At 43.3% G+C, this 23639-nt stretch overlaps 1 protein-coding gene across 3 annotated transcripts; it reads left to right on the top strand.

The window, feature by feature from the left end:
• Positions 1-491: 491 nt before the first annotated feature.
• hycc1 (hyccin PI4KA lipid kinase complex subunit 1) lies at positions 492-22765 on the top strand. Of its 3 annotated transcripts, XM_050034472.1 has the most exons (12): positions 492-661; positions 7731-7812; positions 9110-9211; positions 10113-10292; positions 11160-11240; positions 11321-11436; positions 12859-12954; positions 13723-13839; positions 14824-14911; positions 17434-17596; positions 18698-19040; positions 20540-20679. In XM_050034472.1, the coding sequence occupies exons 2-11, from the start codon at positions 7762-7764 to the stop codon at positions 18994-18996; spliced, it is 1293 nt and encodes a 430-aa protein (XP_049890429.1). In that variant the 5' UTR covers positions 492-661; positions 7731-7761; the 3' UTR covers positions 18997-19040; positions 20540-20679. The 3 variants fall into 3 exon arrangements, with proteins under 3 accessions (XP_049890429.1, XP_049890426.1, XP_049890428.1); XM_050034469.1 differs by lacking the exon at positions 18698-19040 and having other exon boundaries at positions 20540-22765; XM_050034471.1 differs by lacking the exons at positions 492-661; positions 18698-19040 and adding an exon at positions 3466-3527 and having other exon boundaries at positions 20540-22765.
• The last annotated feature ends 874 nt before the right edge of the window (positions 22766-23639 follow it).

Raw genomic sequence — 23639 nt, 5'->3', positions numbered from 1 at the left:
ATGAAAAAGTTTGGGAATTAAAAGAAATAAACAACTGATTAAAAATGTGTATATTTAATAAGGGCAAACTATATTAATTATGTTCTTCATGACTTTTATAACATGTTTAGGCGACAAAATGGTTGAAATAAGGTAGCCTAACTGATTATGTTTATAATAAATAGATTTTAATCAAATGCATCAAAGACAGTTATGGACTAAACACTGCTAAAATGCAGTTTGTAAGCTGTAATATAATAATTTATTCTTACAATGCAAGCCTAAACCAATTGTCAATTCATAACTTATTAATGTGATTTATTAAAACCACCTCTGGTAGATCACTCTGCTGTCAAAGAGCAGTGACTGACAGCGACAACCTACCTTGATCGTGGAAATTATTAACATGCAGCCAATAGTCTAATCTGATTGGGTGTTGCGCTCAGGGGGCGCGGCATTTATATTATATACTGCTCACTCATTGGCTCAGACGCCTGTCACTCTATACGGACCGAGTCCCCTCGTCTAAGGTAGTCTGAGTGGAGAAAGTAATGAAGATGGAAGGAGCTGATGTTGATGAATTATTGAGGAGATTTATGGAGTAACGAAGTGATAGCCGTTTACTTGTCTTGTCGGAACGACAGAGGACAGCGATACCAGGGAATTGTCAGATAGCATGTCCGTAAGTAAACCGTAACTTCCCCTGTTAACTTGGTGTCGCGCCTTAGCCGAGCTAGCTAACTAGCTAATCTGTAAGCAATCGTTGTGACAGTCAGAAGTCATTCAGCAAGCCCGGACAGAAAGTGTGTGACAGCGGAGGATTCATTTACAGTCTCTGCTTGGTACTAGTTAATAAATACACTGAATTATATGGCTGGGGAAGCTAATGCTTGCCCTTGAGCTACCAAAACCTTGAGGAAGAATTTTACGCTGTTTAAACGCAGACTGTGGCACCGGTTGTCATTGTGGCAGACTAGCTGGTAAGCAGTGCCAGGGGACATATGTAGTTATTATTTTACATAGCTAACGTAAGATAAGATGATATGAAACAGGAAGGTTTCCTTATATGTGAAGCAAACGAGCTTGTCTTTGCTCCCATTTCGCTACAGTAGTAGATTAAGTCACGTTTGCCACAGAGACAGACTTTGTACCTGACTTTATCCTGTTCAGTATCAGCTGCATGTGTGTGTGATCTGTCAGGACCTTGTTAAGATACTTCCTCAGGTGATTCATGTATTGCTATATACATGTGTGTGTGTGTGTGTGTGTGTGTGTGTGTGTGTGTGTGTGTGTGTGTGTGCGCCCCAGTTTGGCAGGGCCACAGACACCATTGCAGACTGGTATGGTAAAGAATGCGTTGTTGGGATTTTTCTAATAGCTATCATGTGATGCATCTTTCCTCTGTACCACTCATCCAGTTCAGGGGTTTCCTGTAGGATGGGAATTGCTGTGAAGCTTTGCCGCAGAGCCCCATGGCAGTCCTGTTGCATGAAAAGAGCTCCTTCACTACTGCACATGTCAAAAGTTGAATTAATGTTCAATCTGTACCCTTCACAAGGTCTGTGCTTCTGGTGGGGTGCCAGACATTGCTTTAATAAGATACAGTTTGCGGCTTAGTTCATAGGTTACCCTTTGCTTTCCATAAATGTGTGTGTTTGCCTTTGTTATTAAGTAGAAGCTTGTCCTGTAGCAGTAGATGTGTTTGCCGGGTGAGTGATTGTGCACTGTTAAAGTGGTATTACTAGGATGTGAATGTATGTGTGTCCACCCGTAATAAAAGTATACCCAGGCTTGTTAATGTGTGGCATCCGTAGCTGCTAGTGTTCCGAGCCTTTTAATGCTTTTTGACAGTGAAGCCCGGCAGGTCATGGAGCAAGAAGATCGCACGAGCTCTGTTGTCATCCAGCATCACTGTTAGAGTCACCCATGCCCGTGGGTTCATGAAATATCCTGACAGCTTGAGCAATGAAAACCATTGAAAGCCTTTCCATTTAATTCTGCGCACAAGCACAGTATAAGTGAAACATAGAAGGTGATTTTTCCCAGCATAAGTATAGACACCAGTAGATGCCACATGCTTTTAGCTCTGCATAAAATCTAGAAAATAAAGCTAATGAGCTGAAGCAAAAGTGGTATTTAAATGTGAAATTCCAGTGCTGAGCATTAATAGATTACGAGAGAGTTATCCAACTGTGGCAATAGAAGCTGAGACAAATGGAGAGGAAAAAGGCGACAAAAGAGAGCCCTAAATTGAAAAATCAGCGATGTTAATCATTGGTCTCTTCAGGCTCACTTTCCACAAGAAGACAGGGAATTGAAGGGATGCGCGGAGGGGTGAAGATGCATCACTGGCTTAGAGGCAATGGAGAAAAGAGCGTGGGCTGCTATAAGAGGATTCCTCCTTGTCAGATCTTTGTATCTGTCTCCCTCAGCAGCAAAAACCACACACACAAACCACAGACTCTGTTGTCATGTCTACTTAGCTACCAACAGTCTTCTACTTCGTGTGTGTGTGTGTGTGTGTGTGTGTGTGTGTGTGTGTGTGTGTGTGTAAAAGATGAGAAAAGAAAAGAAAACAAACAGAATAGCACAACCCCCCTTTTTCTTGAAGCTATATGCAACCTGCTACTGAAGAAGACCAGGGGGGAGAGCAAGGAGAGCAAGGTGGGAGGTGGTGATGCAACAGGGTTAACCGCAGGCCAGGAAAAGTTCCAAATAAAGAATACTGCAGTCGACAGCATGAAAAGATGTGATATGAACTGAAGAGAGATGTCAAAACAAAATGCTACAGTCCCATGAGTGGACAAACAGTGTAAAGAGCTCTTAGCACGGCTGATGAGCACCAGTTCAGGTGAAGCTGTGAGCTTAGGGCATGTTAGAGGCTCTGCCCTTTATGACCACGGTTATATAACCCTGCCACAACCTTTATTTGGACACCCCACAGCTCCTCAAAATAGTGCCTTAACAGCGTTTGCTTCCATTCAAGTTAAAACACGCTAAGAGTCACTGGTCCAGTATGTTGACAGTTGACACTGAGGTGGTTGGTAGATCTTGGGTGGAGTCAATGTTGATACAATACCTCGTTTTGATGTTGGTTAGTGAAGTTAAACAGTTTGTCACTGGCTTGGGTGTGTCTGTACAAGAGTGAAGTCAGCTGAATTAAAGTTTATTTCAGCTTACTCGATATATTTTACATCTTCCTGTAGCTTTAATTCACCGAGGGCTCAGTATGTTAGGTGTCATTGTCATTATCAGCCCAACTGGTAGTTTGTGTGGCTTACACCGGCACCACAGGAAAAAGCAGCTGGGCCAGCCCTACCACTCTCAAAACCACCCACTTTATCTGTCTCTCTCTGCTTCCTTTCTTCCCTCCATTCAAGCTTTCGGTCTTATTGGTCCTCTCACTTCCTGAAAAAAAGAAGGCTGCAAAGCATATGTGTAATAGGAAATGAGGTAATCAGCAGGGAGGGCTGCGTTTGTGTGTGGGTGTCCCCTTAATTCAGTCTCACTCGGACTCGCGTCACTTCTCAGGCAGCTTTCCCAGACAGGTATGTTCTTGCTTCACTACAGAGCACCGGAGGACACTCAGTGTTTTGATAGTGCCGATTACCTGTTGTTGTTTTTTTGTATTAATCCACATGAAGTAGTGTGTGTATGGTGTGCTTGCCTCAGTTGTTGTACAGTAACTCTGTCTGGACATGCGGGCAGTCTTACAACAAGGATTAGGAATGTAAACTCAAAGGAGACCTGTTTGTGTTGGAGGAAGCCTTCGGAAGGAGGAGTCAAAAATAAGCTCATTTAGACTGCCAGCCCAGTGTGTGTGTGTGTGTGTGTGTGTGTGTGTGTGTGTGTGAGTGAGTGTGTGTGTGTCACAGAGTTTAAGACACAGGCGTGGGTGTAAATTCAGAAACGAGCTGTCAACTTTAGCTAGCTCACAGGAACAGGTTTTGTCAAACCAGACATTGAATAAACACACTTGCACATACACACTTGTGCAATGCGTGACACATTCTCACTCCTTGGCAAGAAGTGCGCTCCATCAGAGCTTTGCATTGGTGGAAAAACTCAGTAAGCCGCAGCTAGGGTACTAAAATCATTAGTTAGATCCATTTCTTGAGCCTGTTAAGACCACAGAGAGGCGTGTTTCAGTACCTTCCCTTATCCTGTGTGTTTGTCAAAGCCTGGGAGGTTGCCTGGGGCAGCACAGATTGAAAACCTAATAGACTCTCCTCTTTTATTGACCCCACGGTCTCTCCCCTTTTGAGTTATCCACCCCTTGGGTTGTCATACATTCATTTTAACCCTCATCCCACTATACATCCATTTATATCTCGCTCTATTCATTTAGGTATTGATCTCTGCTCCGTGCATCCTCCTGCAGTCCCTCTCTGTCCCTCTCCTGCTTCTACTTGTTCAGCACTTCACTGGTTTGTTACTTGTGCTTGTCAAAGCTACTCAGCCACTTATTCTTAACACTGGTTTATTAATGTGTGTTGTTTGTGCTGCTCAGAAGAAGCTCGCCAGCTGCTGTATCATTTGCAGTGTGCTCTCTCTGTCTTCTGTTGATTTCTGTCCTGATCTGTAAGTCCTTAATGACTGAGAGATTGCTATCAATTAAACAGACTAAGACGGAAGACAAACATCTGCTTAATAACGTAATTGCGCTCTATAGTGTTCTCACAGGGCAATTAGTTTGCCATTTTTCTCCCCCAGTTGCTTGTGCCCGTCCGCAGGATGTGCATAGAGATCCTCGAGATGGGGCACTTTGTGCTGCTTGTACCGCTGTCTCTTGTGGTTTGAATGCAGTTTCAGAATGAATCGTCAAGATTTTCAGGGGTGATAAATACATAAAATGCATGGTGAGGTTGATAGATGGGAGTGATTATGTTTATCTATTCATTTGTGTTGTTACTGTTGGGCTAAAATGAGTAGTTGATTGAGTAATTAGTCGTTTAAGGGCAAATTAAAATGCAACAATTTCGATAATTGGGTGCTTATTTAGGTTACTTTAAAAAATAGCAAGTCTTGGGCTTTAGGAAATTATGATGGGTTTCTTTTTTCTACTTTGTGACATTTAATAGGCCAAATAAAATAATTAGTGAAGTGAAAATAATCATTAGTTGCAGTTGCTAACTTTTTCTGGCACTTTAATATTCTGCAAATTTGATTTTAACCTTGTTAAGGTTGACTGGGTCGTGTTTATACTGTCAAAAGTAAATCAGAAATTCAATATACACTTTGATTTACAGGTACGTCACATTAACTTTGCACCCGAGTGTCCACCCTCTGCTGCTGCTTTTGTGGCGCTGCCGTTGCTTCTTAGCTTGCAGCTGAGGTAGGAGGCAAATATACCACATAGGTAGGAGGCATGGCAAGCAGCTGCTGAGTTTAGTCTTCAGGTATCTTTTTCCGGATACAGGTGATACAGATGCCGTGTCCCCAGATGCCAGCCTGGACAAAGTTGATCGCTTAAAAGTGACTCCGTAGGAGGAGAGCCCGTCCTCTTACAAGACTGACTCATCCACACTGTAATCACAGCCTTTTATTTTTGCTATTCAGTGAGCACATGCTGGCTTTTAGATATCGACGCTGTCCTCCTTGTAGTCTTCACCAGCATGAAAGAAATGGAACAACAGACCGCCACAAAGGACTAATTTCTCTAAATGGAGGCTATTCTGCTTTATAATCCTTCCCCATTTCATGAGTCACTGGCTCCCCTCCCCCCTGTCATTCCTGTCATTGGTACAATCCATAAATAGACACCTGGCTGCCACAGAGGGACCAAGCACCATAATAATACAAAATAATGCATTTGAATGTGTGAAAGATGGATTAGGGAGTAGGGAAGATGGGGAGAGGGAGAGAGAGAGAGAGAAATGATGCTGTGTGGGAGGATGAGCGGAGGAACAGAGGAGGACAGGAAGAGAAGGAAATTGACCATAAACATATATATTTTTTTTTATTTCTTATAACACACATGCATCACACATTAGAAGGTTTTTGGTGATTGGCAGTCAGGTCTAAAATGTTCTGAATCTGTACTCTGGTCTATTGCTCTGAATTCACCTCCAAAACAGGTCTGATATATTTTCTTTCACAGCCAGAAAGGTGTTGGAAGTGGACGGATTTTTAAAAGGTGTTATTATGCCACCTTCAGCTCCAACCTGAGCACGTTTCTGCATGACGAGCGTGCACATAGAAGGACTTCTTCCTCCCTCTTTCTTTTTTCTCAGACTCAGTTACCAGACATACCAAACATGGACTTTGTTTCTGCATTCAACGGCCAATTTAGCCTTGTGCCTGCAGTTTTAGAGCACAGGCACAACAGAGTGCAGACACGACATAAACCGCAGTGAAAACAGACTGCTAGTGAAAAACAGATAATCAGAGATGAACAGTGACTGTGTCCTCCTCCTCCTCCTCCTCCTCCTCAGCAGAAAGCATGTCTTACGGTGACAGTCACTGTGCATAGTTGGTTAAGGTGACACAAGTACACTGCAATGACTGATTATTTTTTTTAAATTCATCGACCAGTTGTTTGTTCTTTTGAAATGTCATAGTGAAAAATAATCAGCACAATTCCCCAGAGCCTAAGGTATTCACTTTATAATGATATGAAACAAGAGAAAAGCAAAACATTCTTGCATTTGAGAACTGGAACTAGTAAATATTTTGCATTTTTAGAGAAGTGGCTCTAGAGATTGGTTGGTCCCTGACTTTGACCAAACAATACTGCTTTGTGTCATCATCATTTCCACATTGTGGTGGATAGTTTGAAATCTGGATTTTTAAAAAAAGCCCCATCTTATTTTTGTCCTGATATGTTCTATTTCTGTTGCTCTGTCTCTCTGCGTTTCGCTCTTCCACTTTCTTCCTTCTCCGTATGCGACTGCAGGACAACAGTGTCAGATAGGAACCAGCAGATGCTTTATTAAAACACACACACACACACAGAATTAAGCTTACATAAAGAGCATAAGAACGCTGTCCAAGGAATAAGCACGGTAAGATAGTGTAGCATTGGAGGCTCAATAGAAAAGATGCGACATGTGTATAAGTTGAGTGCTTAGAAGAGGAAAGGGAGATGTAAGATGCAGAAAGTGCAAGTGTTGTTATGGATAGCAAGGGATATATTTATATAAATGGGAATGGAGGCAGAGATGGAGAGAGGCAATCATTAAACATCATAAATAAATCGTAGTTAAAGCTTTTTCTGTCCATTTCTGCTGAAAGACATTGAAACCGTACAGCCTGTGCAACAAGCATCTAAATTCTGCCGTGCCACTTTTTTTCCCCTCGTCAGTGCTTCATCGGTGAAGCCAGCCAGGCTTCTCTGTGTGGGTGATTTTTCGATTTGAGAGCCTGAGTTGAGGAAAGGTTAGGTACTTGCTGCAGAGGTGTGTGTCTGGAGAGAAATGAGGGGGAAACAGGAGAGCGAGAGGGAAACAGAGACTTATGCTTCTTCGGAGTATTGAATTGATGCCTGGAAGCTGGAACCTGTACAGTCACTTTTCATCTCTGACATGGTATCGTTTGCTGTTTGTAATAGAGTGTTTTTTTATCAGGATACCAAATAATAGAAGGCTGGCAAACATGGAAAGAGCTTTGGCAAGCTATGATTGCTTTTGTGTGTGTGTGTGTGTGTGTGTGTGTGTGTGTGTGTGTGTGCGCGCGCGCGCAATGCCCTATACATATGCCGCGTGTCAATAATTATTCAGTGTGTGTTTATACAGTTTTTCCTTCACTCGTAGGTAGAGGTGACTCCACTGCAAATGAAGGAACATGTTGGCTATGGACCAAGGAGTGGTGGAGGAATGGCTGTCAGAATTTAAGGTACTGCTTTACTGTGTGTATGTGTGTGTGTATGCATGCATGCGTGGGCAAATCGCAATATTAAAAAGCACCTACCCCTGATTAGTGTGCTGTACATTCTCTGCTGCTGCTTATTTCTTCCACACACATAAACAAACACTCTCTGAAGTGCTTTGTTGCCAGAAAATTACACGCTCCTACTCAGACATGATGAGCACTCACCGATACGTGACTGCTAACAAAGCCAAGGCTCGGTGAGGTGTGACTATAAAGGGGCAGAAGGGAACTTCCTGTGTGAACGTATGAGGACCCATCTTCCTCGCTCAGTGCAATTAACCTCTAAACACAAACAGAGTGATGTGACTCGCAGCTTCTTATATAGACGCAGTCACTGTCTCTGCAGGCTTTAGATGCTATCAAGATATCATTTAAATGTCAAACAGAGTGTACTTCCCTGTTGCTTATACCTAACAAATAAGTTTTGTTTCATTATCTGTTACCATTATTACTTAAGCCCTGTTTCCTCCAGACACTTTCAGTATGGTACATTTGGAACCGAAAGTAACCCTTCAGACTCTAGTGTTTCCACCGCAAACCGTGCTCTTTCATGTGGGCAGGGTTGTCACTCACTGCTGCGTCCGGCACTCACTGAATACGCAATACACAAACTAGAACAGGCTGCAGTGAGTCTCTCTCAATGAGATATTCAGATATAGTGGGTTTGTGCATTTAGTCCTTCTAAGGCAAGCGTAGGGGTTAAGTGTTGTGAGAGCCCACAGGAATTACGCTCTGTGCCGCTTTTCTTTTTCAGAGTGAGGATAAACATATATGCCGTTCACATAACCTGGTCGAAATTAATATATATAAACACTTGATGGTCCACTCATTAATGAAATTGTATGTTATATAAAAACTAAAGTAATGGTCAAAGCTGTAATTGAAATTTAAGGTGTGCTGATAGATTTACATTTACTTGTGTGCTAGGTACCTTAACAGAGGGGCTACAAAAAATGGGGACGTACCGAATGGTTATATTGGTACCATCCACAGCTTTTCAAAGTGGAAACATGTACACAACTGAACTGTAACATACTGCTCGGTGAAAACGGGGCTTTAGTCCTGGATGTGATGCGAATCAATGAACAGTTGAGTGTCAAATCTAGACAGCTCAAATTTAGACTACATCAACAAATGTTTGGGTATTCACTTCTCAACCTGCATGCTGTGTGTTTATTTTTAGCATTGGTAAGTCACTTAGTGTATCAAACTTCAGCTGTGTGTGTATGTGTGTGTGTGTGTGTGTGTGTGTGTGTTTCAGACCCTCCCTGACAGCGCTGTGTCCACCTATGCCGCCTCACTAAAAGACAAAGTTGCCCTGGTTCCCGCGCTCTACAAGGTCATCCGAGAGAACTACAGCGATGTATGGACACACACTTTAATATTTCATTCATGTAAACATGTATTGTAAATACCCAACCACACAACCTTTTACCAACATTTTGCATCAGGGGTGGGTGATATATCGATTATACTTGATGTATTGCGGCTTCCGTGTTTGAAACGACTGCATTGGGATCATCGTGCATACTGTCAGGTCAAAATTTAAAGACACCAGCATGAGATTCTTTTGCATTTTGGTTCTCTTGCTCTCTCCAAGGCTCTCTTCCTCTCACAGACACAAAAAGAAAAGGCTCCCATCTCACACACACACACACACTTGCCTGCCCATTCACACCACTCTCTCCTGGGAAATAGTGTGAGCAGGTGTTTTTTTTTTATCTGCAGGGCTCCAGGCCACCAACATTTAGTCACATTTTGTGACCACTGGGCACCAGTGAGACTTGCTGATATTATTAATGTGTGAACTGGAGAGCTGTTGTTTGATTCCTCCTCACAGAGAATAAATCCTCATGTTTAATGGCACCACGGTAACATGTTAACTTTCTGCTAACTTCTAACTGTTGACCTGAAGCTTCAAGTGCACAGCAAAAAACATCAGACTTCCAAAATACCACAATATTATGTATAAGCTATATCACCCAGCCCTTCTTTGAGTATTTTGTCATGTTTACTATTATTATATTTATACTTACCCCAGATTATCTCATGTTGTTATGTCCTGTTGTTTTTTTGGTTCGTGGATCTGCCTGACTGTCCAACACACTGTATTTCCCAAGTACTGCTCTGCTCCCTGACATTCCTGATGACCCATAAATGAATGAATCACAGTTACAGTGGCAGTTGCTGCCTGTTGATTTTTGTACACAGGATGTCAGGATGTAACCATGTGCCCATGTTTTTTGGCTCTCTGTTCTCCCCAGTTGCTGGAGCCAGTGTGTCACCAGTTGTTTGAGTTTTACCGAAGCGGTGAGCCGCAGCTGCAGCGTTTCACGCTACAGTTCCTGCCAGAGCTCCTGTGGAGCCTCCTGTCCGCCAGCGCAGCCAGAGACCCTCACACGTCTGGCTGCATCGAGGCCCTGCTGCTGGGCATTTACAACCTGGTAGGGGACAGAATGAAGCTGGTGGTGCACATTATATTTTCAACACCACATTCTTATGTCTCAGCTGCTCTGTTTATTTATTAGCAGTAGAGCAGAGCTGCTCTTGTTAGTAACAAAAAAATGTTTCCAGTGTGGTAGGCAAGGTAAGGAAAGGAAGAGGAAAAGGTCCTTGATCCGTTGCAAGTGGGTGTAATCATGCAGTTTCAGAAGCAAGGGACTTAGCCGCTCAACTATTTCTGGGATCTGCGTCATGTGTTTTGAAAGATTACTTCATGCACTTTCTGCCTTGTTAGACAGCTATGCATCGCGAGTAACAGGAAGTATGGGTTTTGAAATAGAGGAATTGAAACACAGTGAATTTGCTAATACACAATATGGATGGGTTGCACTTTGTAAATGCCCTTAAGCTTCCCACAGTGACGCCAGCCGGTTGTTGTTATTATTAAAGTGTGTTGAGTCCTATTTTCCTCCATTTTGGCTCGGTTTTCTATCTATCAGCAAAGTGCAGTGTCCCCTAACTTCCTCTATGAATAGCAGAATAGGTCAGCTGTCACTCAACACACTAGCTGGCTCCCATTAATCTATCTGACATTAACATGCACACAGGGGACACCAAAACCCTGGGGTTTGAGTGCGTGTGTTCACACAATATACACACAAAAACGCAAACACACATACACTAGCAGACTGATTTGGGAAACAGAGACCCTGAGGGCCACACACAAACACCCACACATAACAGATGAGTGTGCTTGAAGTGATATGCATGCACTCTTTAGAGGTTTAGGGCACACGCAGATAAAAGCTTCTGTTTTTCTCGCCTACAATAACATTTTCTCACTGTCTTCCTGTCTTCCTCTTTTACAGGAAATAGTTGATAAAGATGGACAAAGTAAAGTATTATCTTTCACCGTCCCTTCCCTCTCCAAGCCCTCAGTGTACCATGAGGTGAGAAACACAAAATATTGCACACAGATCTTGTGCTTTTGCGGAAATGTGCAGTTTAAAAACTTCCTCTTCTTCTCCAGCCTTCAGCCATCGGCTCAATTGCCCTTACAGAAGGGGCTCTAGCCAATCACGGGCTGAGCAGAGTGGTGTACAGCGGGCCACACCTCCAGAGGGAGACTTTTACAGCGCAGAACAGGTAAGAGGCTTGATGGGCGGACTTCTTTGAAAGGCTGCTGGACGGGTGGTGACGTGTCAGTAGGGTGGAGATTGTTCATGTTTTTAAAATAGGCTTTCCTGGTAGCAGGCTGCGAGTCTGCCTGCTTTGAATTGGCAGCAAATACCAGACAACAACCAAAATAGGAACACACATGAAGGAGGATGAACAATCTGTCAGTTGCTTTTGAAGTTAAGCGTGCAAAGTCTTGGCAAGACATTTATTGCCTCTACTATGACAGTTTTAGGCCGCCTAAATTTTATTCACTAACGGAGTTGTCTCAGAAAGTGAAATCCAGTACAAATAACTCGTACACTCAGTGAAATTTGAGAGAAATGTATTGAATGTTGTGTATGTTGATCACCTTTGTACCTAAATACATTTCCAAACTGATCAAAGATTCCATTATACATTCAGTTCAGATGTTGTTTTGGATACAGTCAGTGGGGCGATAAGTTGAGACACAAATCCATCAAGCATTTTTGACTCAGCTGAGCTTTGAAATAAGATTTAGTCCGACAGTCTCATTAAATACAGTAGTGTCAGTGACTCCTGTCCTCAAATGTATGTAGTGACAAAGAGTTTAACTGCTGCCAGGGCCAATTATTTTATGCACCAGCTTCAGTGATGGCCCATGGCAGTTGTCTTTGCTTTGTTGCATTCATTAATGTAACGAGGCCCCACTGCGGCCAAACACTGAAGGTCGCGATGGTCTGAGTTGTACTGCTTTTTTCAGCACTGTTTTCTTGTGCTGTTTCAGATGACCAGGTAGATTATTTAAAACGGAGAGGAATTTTCATGTGACAACAAGTCCGGCTGCTTTTTAAGATCGTGCAGAGATACTTGTATCTTAATCTCTTCAGTGTAGCAGTCAGTGTTTGCCTGGGTAGATGATGTATTTTTCACTGACTGTAGTTTTTAAATGGGAAGTCCCCTGATTTTTCACATCAGAGTGTATTTACAGGTCTTGAGGAGTACTACTTCATATGTGGTGAAAAACCCTTTTGTGAGGGAGCTGTGCCAAATCTGATACATTGCCTCAGAGTGAGTCATTTGAGTCTGCGTCGGTTTAAAATCTGAAGATGTTGAGTTAGGAAGAAGGGATCCTATCAGACCGCTAGCATAGCACACCCTCCCCTGCAGTTGAGTTGTGCTGTGGGGAATGTAGATGCCAGGCTTTGACAAGGAAGAAGAATGCACAGAATAAAAGGGACGATATCTCTGGTACAGTTCTGCTTTTGAAATCTTCAAATCTTTCTTTTTTTTTGTGGTATTCCTATCTACAGTATAGATAGAGGGCTAACTATGTCTGTGAATTTCTGCTCTGATATGTTCAAAATATTGTTTTATATGTCATGCTGTAATCTAGATGTGCTGTTTCAAGGGTGTATTTGTGTTGTTGAGATTTGAGGTGCTGACCTTCCTGCTGCTGTGCTACAATGCTGCTCTCAGCTACATGAGCCCCAACTCCCTCCAGTCCCTCTGTCAGCTCAGCTCCAGGTAAAACACACACACACACACACACACACACAACACACACACACACACTTTGTCATGAGGACTTGTGGACACTATAAGTACACACAAACCAATTTTATACTCTGTGATGACCTTCTTGATTGTGGATGTTTTTGAGAAGGGTACTTGAATAACCCTACACACACACACACACAACACACACACACACACACACACACACACACACACACAGGTGCTTTTTTTGCAAGCACTTGCTTATCTGATCCTCTTATAGACTTTGCTGCCAGAGAGAGCCAAGATACCGCTATTCGGCAAAGAGCTACGATGTACACACATCCCAGCTCAGTGGTTTTTGGTATTCGGCCAAGTGTAGCTGAGCATTGCTCCAATGAGCACAGAGCTACAGAGAAGTCATCAGCTTTGATTTCCCCTGGACAGTTTTCTGTGTTGTCAGCTGTGTACTGTACAGTGGCATCATATACAGTTGCAGCACCTATAGCTTAAATGGACAGGTGAATCCTCTTTGTCGCAACTTGCATGACACCTGTTGGAAATAATTAACTATCTACAGTTTATGTTCAGAAAATATTCAGCACTAATGTGTGTGTCTGTGTTGGATTCAGCAGTTCTTTGCTTATTGTTGTTTTTGTAATCAGCTCACCACAGGGAAGTAAATTGCCTTAATGGAGCTGCAGCCAAGTGGCTCAGCGGAGTGGTTTCCCTGATTAAAGCTTCCCTGTTTCACTGATACAAGCTTCCCTGTTGCATTTCTCTTTTATTATCCTCCAGGGTCTGTATATGTGGTTACCCGCGGCAACAGATGCGCCGCTACAAAGGCATTAGCACACGGCTGACAGTCACGTCAGAGTTCCTGGTTCAGCTCATGACGGGGATACACTACGCTTTGTGAGTGTACACACATGCCTTTACAAACAGCCAGATCAGCGCAGCACAGACTCCCTGATCAGCTTTATCTTCTCGTGTCTTACATTTCTCCAAGTGTTTTCTTTAAAATCTGCTCCATGTGTCTTATCTCTGACAGCATTTGATTTGGTCTAATCATGCATGTATGTAAATACCTGTTGCAAAGAGGTTTAACTATGACAATCGTTCAGTCTGCTCACTTTGCATTTTGAGTATGAACCAGTTTACATTGCTGTGGTGCATTTCACAAAAGATGTCACGTCTTTATCACAATGTTACATAAGCAGTTGGCATCAAAAAATACTAACTGGTGTCTGCTGTCTCGACCAATATCTACAGTTCTACTTATGTGAATATGTATGGTATTACTGTCCTTACTCTAATCTGATAATCAGGCTGTTAAAGGTGCCCTGTGGAGTTTTCTTCTTCTGACTAGCTTTTGTTTTTAGTGGGAAAGTTTACAATTGGCATTTATTCCAAGGACAAATGACTGCAGTAAACGCGGGTATTTATCGGTTCCAGATCCGAAACGTGACACCCAGGTGAACACGCTACTTTTAGCCCCTTTTCCAGTGTGATTCAATGATACACAGCCACAAATTCTGTCTGTCTCTGTCCAAGCATTGCTTAAAACGTCTTTCCAAATGAGACGGCACCAAGTTTGGTGTAAAAAGGGCATTGCAGTCTTCTTATTTTCTCTGTCCTTGCTGGTGCATTGCTTCATATCTTAGGGTGTTACCATCACCTGGTGATAAGTGGAATAGCGTGACATTAATAAAAGGACTATGTACCATGTCACCTGCGTATATTTGCATCCAAGATAAACAAAACGGGGACCCACAAATAGAAAAACGGCTCTGCAGCACCACTAGAGGTCTGACACTCCACAGGGAGCCTTTAGTCTTGGAGTCACACACTGTGTGTATTTATATGTTTATGTGGGTTTTTTTTTTTGCCTGTGCGTAGGTGTAACGGGGAGGTCGAACTGGGATCCAAAGCACTGGATGACGTTTTGTATCGGGCCCAGCTCGAGTTGTTCCCTGAAGCTCTGTTGGTGGGTTCAATCAAGTTTTTCATCTTCTACTATCACACTGTCCTTCTATATGTGTGTTTTTGAAGCTGTAGTGTGTGTGTGTGTGTGTGTGTGTGTGTGTGTGTGTGTGTGTGTCTGAGAGCATGTGATTTTGGACGCACATGCTCGCCTGTGGTTTTGATTCATGCACAGCAGCACATTATGCTGTATTGTGTTGGTCTCTGTGTGTCAGAAACTGCAAGCAGAATGTAATCCCACTAGATTATTTACATGCTTTCCACTCTGCTCCGTTAAGCCATAATCCTTGAGGCCCAGGGAGTAGAGGATTGAACCTAAGCTCACAGTATTACTACACAAGTCAAGGTGTGCTCCTCCACAACACTCAAAACACACAACCTTTGGATTCTTATTATGAGACTGGTGTGTGGTTAAAGTATGTTTTTAGAATAAAGAAACAGCTTTGTGGACATGTGACATGAACACTATTGTAGGAGGGTTAGAATCTCAGTGTGTTTATGTAAGTGTTTACTTGTTGCAGTGGGCCACACCAGGTGGCAGCATGCTGACGTGCCCCTCGTGAGACTAACGTGTTGCAGCCTCACAGACAAAAGACACGTTGTGTTGTGATTATGATGCCCTCCACCTCATGTTACTTACTCAGCTGTTATATGATCATTAGTGCCACCTGAAACGTTTTCAGCGGAAGCTTAGGTTATTGTAGGAACACTTGTGAAATAGTGTTATATAGAGCAAAATACAAAGCCTTTTTGTTTTTCTTATATCACTCGTCTGTGTAACCCAGTCAGTTTGTGGTAAGCTTTCAGGTTTATCCTTTTGCATAAATCTGGTAGAAATAAGATTATTGGTCAGATGTTATTAGTTTGGTAACATGATCTGAGCTTCAGTTTTACTTAAGAGCAAAAATGTGTCAGTGATATTAGAAATACTGCATTTACAGGCATTGTGTTCTGGGCCACTGCCTTTACACTTGGATCTTTTTTGTATTATCTGCCTGTGTATGTCTTTCGTTGGGTGGTGGGACAGAGAAGTTTTTCCATAGTCGTACATTTAAGTTGTAAAAAGCTGTTTTCACTGACACGTGTGCTCAACAGGTAAATATTTTTTAAAAATTGTTTTTTGTAAAACCTTTAATATTGCAGTTAACCATAAATCAGTGATACTCAACTTCCTACTTGATAGGGTGCCTAATGGCCCCACAGCTATTTCCTAATTCACAGTGAAAATAAATTAGAGCATATATAGGAAATAAAATGAATTAAATAAAAACGCATCAGAATAGAGCTTGTTTATCAAAAAAAGTTACACAGGAAGGATGCCTCAGTCCCTGACAGAAGTCTGGGCTAAGCCTCAAATGTCCCCAAATCCTAGAAATGCCCCTCCGTACACTTGACCTGTGCGGCATTGCTGTGACTGGCCCCTGGCCTCCTGTCATTTTGCAAAAGTGGCCCAGAGGCAGAACAAATTTAGTATCCCTGCCATTCATCCATCCATTTTCGTAACCGCTTATCCTCTTCAGGGTCGCGGGGGGGCTGGAGCCTATCCCAGCTGACACTGGGCGAGAGGCGGGGTCCACCCTGGACAAGTTGCCAGACTATCACAGGGCTGACACATAGAGACAGACAACCATTCACACTCACATTCACACCTACGGGCAATTTAGAGTCACCAGTTAACCTGCATGTCTTTGGACTGTGGGAGGAAGCTGGAGTACCTGTAGAGAACCCACGCTGACATGGGGAGAACATGCAATCTCCACACAGAGGGGCTCCCCCACCCTAGGTTCAAACCAGGAACCCTCTTGCTATGAGGCGATCACTACACCAGCATGCCGCCAGTATCCCTGCCATAGATATTTAAAATTTACATATAATATTTTGTCTTTTTGCAGTAATTCATGCATCGTTTTTAAAATCTTACCAATGAGATCTTTTAAAAAATCTGTAATCACTAGTAAATCATTTATTATTGCAACATAAGAAAAAATAACAACTGCATCTTAGTATGGACATGGTGAAGATATATAGTGATTTCAGGTGTAAATTTTATTGTATTGCATTCATACACAATCAGGCCTTGACTCATCAGTGCCACTTATGAAGGGGAATCTAAACACCTGCTTTAAATTTGTTTGCAGGGATTGTCTGTAACTGTAGCAACATCAATTCATTGTTCTTTCTAGTTGAGGTTTCCTCCACATTGATAGAAAACCCCTTTCGATTTTTGTATTGTAAATTTGATATACCAGTTATTGTATTGGCTTCACAAAACTCAGAGTCAACAGTAATTGTTGTGGTGTCAGATGTAGCACAACAGACAAGTGGACCCAGTACAATGAAGGGGGAAAAAAAGGATAACAACCAAGTAACATTAAATAAAACATGTTGGGCCAGTTGCCAACCTGCCAGTGAGCCAGTCCAGTCCAGTTCCTCACTGGCCAGGGGCCACTTGGCAATCCCTCTGTGAAACTCTGGCATCCTCTGAAGCAGTAATGTTTGTGTATATGTGCCTCACCTCGCCCTCAGGTGGGCAATGCCATCAAGTCGTCACTGCACGGCGCCGCACTGAAAAGCAACAACAAGGAGGGTGCACGGAGTATCCAGGTGGAGATCACGCCCACCACCTCCAGGATCTCCCGAAATGCTGTCACCTCCCTCTCTATCAGGGGACACCGCTGGAAGAGACACGGTAAGATTCACACATGGGGGGGAATAAAGCAAGTGGAGATGTAGGGACACAGCCGCGGGAGTTCAAGTCACTGAAACACAAGAAGAGCGCTCACGCACATCTTTCTGTCATTTTGTAATCACATTTTTACCAGGTAATAAAAAAATAGAATTGTTTGATTGAAGAACGGATCACACCAAAGGAGAGAGTGAGAGGTTTAAATCTCTTCATCGTTCACTCACCCCTCCATTTCATATCCTACAGTCACTGTGTACATAAGTGTCGTTGTCATCATCAATCCCTAAGCTCGTAGAGCACCTTTTCTCAGCTTGCTATCTGGTGCTGCTGTCAACATCCTTTTCAGAATCTCCTCATTAAAAACCATGTGTTCAGGGCGTTAAGGTGTCCCATGAACAGATAGGAGAAAGCAAGAAACCAGGGGGCAGGTAGTGTATTTATAGTATAAGACAAGTTGTAGTGTGAACACTTAGTATAAAATATGTTGTGTTTTATGTAGTTTCAGCTCTGCGCCAAAGGAAATTGATAGTGCTTAGATGGCCACAGAACAAATGAAACTTTCTGGTTTAGAATTAATAGAGGGATGCTCTCTTTTCCCAGAGTACAGATAAGGCAGGTAAATTACAGCCTTCAGCTAGTTTAATGAGTAGTTTTCATCTGGAGCCTCACACCCCTTTATCATGTCATGGATCCTGCTCATTGGTGCCCTTATCGGAGTTACTTGTTTATAGAGAAAGCTTTTGTTATGAGCAGATGATGGAGGAAAATACTATTAAATATTAATTAATGTGTAGGGGTGAGTGGTGACTTAGTATGATGTGATTCCATTCAAATACTGAGCTCACATTCATCTCCATATTGCATGCACTTTGGCCATGTGTTATGTTCTGATCACTATAATTTTTGTCTTTTTATTTTTCTGCCATTACATTAATTACCTCTGTGTGTCTTGTGTCACTGTGGTCGTGTGTGCCTGTGCACATGGCCGTCTATCTGTTTTTCATGTACGTGTGCATGATACGTGTCTTTTTGTCCATCTGTGTGTGTATGTGTGTTTATGTCTATGTATTATCCTGCTACCCCCTCATGCTCCCCCACCACCAGAGTCCCAGGAGGTGAGTGTAGACAGTGATGCGGCACTGGGGGGCATGGCCATCCCCGAAATCAGTGTGACAGGTGTGAGCGGCGAGCGAATGCCCAACGGAGACTCCATGCGGCTGCGCCCTGACGGCCGCGCCCAGCCAGACGGCGACCCGCTGGGCGCCGCCTCCGAGGTCAGCCTGGATGCCCGAGGTCATGACTCCGGCACGCGGGGTCAGGAGGTCAGGAGGCAGAAGTCTGTGAGGCGAATGGTGGAGAATGAGGGTTCTGGGTCGGCCTCCACAGGGAGGAGCCAGTACTAAGGCCCTGCCCTCCTTCCCCCTGCCCCAATCCCGGGGTAACCTAGGTAACCGTGTGTGGGGGCGTGGTCTGAAAAGCTGCATGATGACTTCCCACTTTTACCTTTTGCGCTGGGCTCCACCTTCCTCTCTCCACCTAATTGCACTATTCCTCTCATCTGTCAATCCAACGTCACTCATTTACTCTCTCCTTTGTGGCTAAAGCTTCCTCACGAAGATCTCCCGCAGAGATTCCTCATATCAAATTAATTATTTAAGATCTAATGAATAACAGATCAATAACCTAATAATAAATGCATGATAATGAAATATGCTTGGCTGAATCATAAAATCAAGATGATGTGATGTTTTTATGTTGCGCAAAAATAGAGTTGAACCTAATAAAGGCAGAAGATAATTTAAACAAGGAACAAATAACAGCTATAAAAGTAGCTCAATGAACATTTCTCAGTAGATATGAAACACATACTGTAGATACAGGACTGCAAACTTTGGCTAGTTGTATCTCATTTAGTAAAAGTCACTCTGAGGTCAGGTCACTGATAACAGTAAGGCCTGATACCCTCTAACCGTAACGCCCAGATGTGATCTCTGCTAGCTGTGCCTGTATTACAAGATTGTGCTCTTGAAGTGTTGTGTAGGGGTCTGAATCCTGTTTTTGCCGGAGAGATCATTAAGTTCTTGGGCCTCTTACAGCACCCGTTGGTACGCCTCGACACATTACTCCTGGGTTGCACCTGGAGACAGATTACTCCCTTCTGATGAATAGTTAGGAGCTGAGGAAAGATATGCAGGTCTTGACTGATGTGAAGCAAAAGCTGCTCACAGCGTTAAATCCAGACTTGAATCTGACAACTTTAGACCTGTTCTGACAGGCTAAATCTGACCATAAGAGATTTGAACCGGACCTGCCTATCTGTCTAATTACCAGCTGTTTACAGGTGTTCTGTTACAGTGATAGCATCAGATTAAAAGTGTGTTGTTCTGCATATGCGGGTGGTTGGCCACACACAGGGGTGTGGATGCATGCCTTGAAGAAAGCAGGACAGATGTTAATGTGTGTGTTCGTCTTCAGTTAGCGAAGACATGTGAATTTAGGGTTTTGTGTTGTTGTTTGCCTTCCTCTACTCTCCCTTTGTGGTCTTTCCTAGGCTTATGCTCTTAGATTCTGTCCTCTCCTGCCTTTGGGACAAAACATGCACTCCTCTGCCAATAAACCACTCACTGTTGTCTCACAGCTCTGCTGGTTAAACTAACCTGTGTGCTGGGCTGGAATACTGAACCTGCATTGTCGCATGTCAGGTGGCGAGATGTCCCTGTTAGCTGAGATTGCAGTGTGAAGGCGCCACCTGCTGGACAGTGATAGAGCCCCTCTGACATGCAGCCTTACATTTAAAACATTGAATATTGTGTTTACACCATGTTAATATTAATCATTTGATTGGATCAGAAGGGCTGCATGACAGATGAGGTGGTTATTTTTTCTTTTCATGCTCCCGTTTTTTCATTTCAGTGCTTGTTTTGTCCCCCTCTGTCCATTTTGCAGACGCAGTGGATTTGGGTTCCCCGGATGAGCTGATGGATATTTCGGAGGTGGATGAAGGGGTGTGGCCAGGTGGGGTCGGGGCTGACATGACCCCACCCACCATCACTATTAGCAACAGCGTCACCACGTTGAACCTGGGGGCCAAGGCCATGAAGAAGTGTCGGCTCGGGGGGCGATCCAGCAAGGATAAGGACAAGGAGGCAGGCCCCTTAATAACAGGCCGAGCCGCCAGCGAGAACGCAGAGCTGTCTGTCAAGCGACTGACACTCACTTCCAGCCAATCGGTGCCTAAGGCGGGAGCTCTCACCAGCCTGACGCGCACAGCCAGTGCCGTCTTCTCTCGCTCCTTTGAGCAAGTGGCCAGTGGCAATGCCCCTCCCTCCAGCAACCACACAGTCTCTGAAGTTGGCCGCTATTCTTGCAGCCTGCAGGAGGACGGGATGGGGTACTTGAGTCCGGCGCCAAACCACACACAGCGTTCTCCCAGCATCAGCGTGCACCTTGGCTCTGACCTTTGAACCATTTGTGACTCCTTACTACCTGAACTGTCGCCTCTGATCTTGTGACCCTGTACCTGTGACCTGGAACTCCAAGCCATGCCAACGAACAAACACTCCCACTGGTTCTCTCGTCGCTCCATTTTAACGTCTTTGATTGTCTGTGCTGTGATGCAGCCTGCTGCCCTGCTCCATGAAGACACCCAGAGTTCCATCAGCTCCCTCTGCTGCTTTCCCCCCAGCGGTCTCCTCTGGGCCTGATGGAGCCGGGATGTCAGGGATGTTACTTCCAGCTTCACTGATTTTTAGTAGTGTACTGTTGCCGTGAAGTCGTGCCGGGACAAAACAGCACTCTGACGCAGAGCAGCCTGTCTGTAAATGGGTGCACTTAAAACTTACTACTAAAAAACTGTGTGGAGAAATATTTGGAAAGTATTTTAATCGGCATCTGTTGCCCTGCATGGCTTTTCCATACATCCATCCTGACCTTGCCCAGGTTCTCAAAGGGCAGAGTATGTGTGAGCATGCTTGAGTGTGTGTACTGTGTGTGTTTGTATGTACAACTGTTTTTAGAGTAAAGGCTGCTGATTGATACATTGAACAAGGTATGATTCTTAAAGTGAAAACAATTGTTTCTACTACTTTTTTTAAAAGAAAAATATAGATCCCTTACCATAGCAATACAAGTCTCTCGTAATGAGTGTTTTCCATCTTTTGGGACGATTACACAAACTCCCTGTGGTCACACTTCTTTTGTCAGCAGTTACAGCTGTGCTCCTTTAAAGAAAATATGCATTCTTCCCTAAATAATTAAAAAAATGACCACTAAATAATCAGCCAGTACGATGAAATTATGTTCTTTATGTTTACAATCGCACAGTATTGTCCTCATGATGGAGAAGCAATATTTGTGTCCTTCCCTTTGCTCCTCTAGCACCTTCCTGAATTGCTGTTTTTATTTGATAGCAAGAATAAAATGTCAACTTCTGACAAATGACAAAGATGATTTTGGGAACGATGGACGTGTATGATTTGTCAAGTATTGAATTTTGCACTTGAAAGAGCAAACAAGTTGTGTTTTCAACTTTGGTATTTTCTTATGATGAACAAGAGAGGTTTGACTCTCAACTGTGGTATTTTCCTGTGGGAGAGATGTGCTTTGTCGCTTTGTACGGATTTCTACAAAACAGGTGTGAAGTCCACCTCCTTGCACAGAGGTACCGCTGAGTAAAGATGTTAAAACTCCAAAATGGCAACTACATCTATTCCTGTGTGTTCTGCAGTGAGAGGGTGTGTGTGGGCAACAAGGCATCTTCCCTCTGTTCTGATCCACCCACAGCTCCAGCTGTTTGTAGTACTTTGGTGATATGTTTCCTGTGTCCCTCCTTGTTGTTCACATCATCATTATGTCACAAGACATGGTGATATTCTCTTGTACCAAAAAAGGAATTCAACTCTGCCAATCTGCTACATTTGATGTCCGAAATCAAGCTGCCCTACCCACAAGCAAACTTGTGTTCTGTCGTCTGTGTACTAGACCTGTTGAGTGTCCGTAGCTTGGTGGGACAATAACAATCAAAGTGTTTCTGTACGTGGGTTTACAGAATGTCACTGGGTAAGCTCTTGTTATACATCATACTGTTGTACTAAATTTGGTTATTTTGGCCTTTCTATGTCTGAAAATAACTCACTGCTACAACTTCTGGGAATAAAGTGTTTCTATATTTAAGATGTGTGCTCAGTTAATATTTGTCTGTCTCTCTGCTGGAAAGCATCACCAAACATTACAGTGATAAATTTGGATACTTAAAGGTCCTGTGTGTTGGGATTAAGGGTGATATTGGCAGGTATAGATTTATAAATATAAATAAGTAGTGAAAATTGGTGAAGTGAAATGAAAAACTTGTTTTAAAAAAGAGAAAATAATGAACTGAAAAATGGTGGGTGCGTACTGTATGTATTCACCCCCATTGCCATGACACCCCCTTTAATAAGACCAGGTGCTACCAGTTACCTTGAGAAGTCATGTAATTAGACTCTTATGTGCAATTTGTGTCACATGGTCTTAGTATATACGCACCTGTTCTGAGAGGCCCCGGAGTCTGCAGCACCACTTAGCAAGTGGCACCATAAAGACGAAAAAGCTCTCCAAGCAGGTCATGGACAATGTTATGGAGAAGTACAGATCAGGTTTGGGTTAAAAAAAAAACATCTGAAATCTTGAACATCCCAATTAAACCCATCATTACAAAAAAGGAAAAGATATGGGACCACAACAGACCTGTTATGAGAGGGCAGCCCACCAAAACTCAAGGACCAGGCAAGACATTGACCAGAGAGACAACAAAGAGACCAAATACAACCCCGAAGGAGCTGGAAACCTCCACAGTGAAGACCGCAGTCTCTGTCTTTAGGACGACTTTGAGCTGTACACTCCACAGAGCTGGGCTTTATGGCTGAGCAGCCAGAAAGAAAGCCATTGCTTAAAGAAAACATGTTTGGAGTTTGCCAAAAGATATGTGAGACTCCCCAGATGTCTGGAAGAAGGTACTCTGGTCATATGAGACTAATATTGAACTTTCTGGCCATTCATCCAACTTTAT

Source organism: Epinephelus moara, chromosome 22 (genome assembly GCF_006386435.1).
Source record: "Epinephelus moara isolate mb chromosome 22, YSFRI_EMoa_1.0, whole genome shotgun sequence".
NCBI classification, from domain to species: Eukaryota; Metazoa; Chordata; class Actinopteri; order Perciformes; family Serranidae; genus Epinephelus; species Epinephelus moara.
Note: the sequence above shows the minus strand (reverse complement) of the source record. Positions and strands in the feature narration are given on the sequence as shown.

Bases quoted from the DNA above. Each gene is read 5' to 3' on its own strand.
- hycc1 (XM_050034469.1), top strand. From the start codon at position 7,762: ATGTTGGCTATGGACCAAGGAGTGGTGGAGGAATGGCTGTCAGAATTT. The intron at 9,212-10,112 runs GTATGGACACAC...TGTTCTCCCCAG, and splicing joins TCCGAGAGAACTACAGCGAT to TTGCTGGAGCCAGTGTGTCA. The intron at 13,840-14,823 runs GTGAGTGTACAC...GCCTGTGCGTAG, and splicing joins ACGGGGATACACTACGCTTT to GTGTAACGGGGAGGTCGAAC.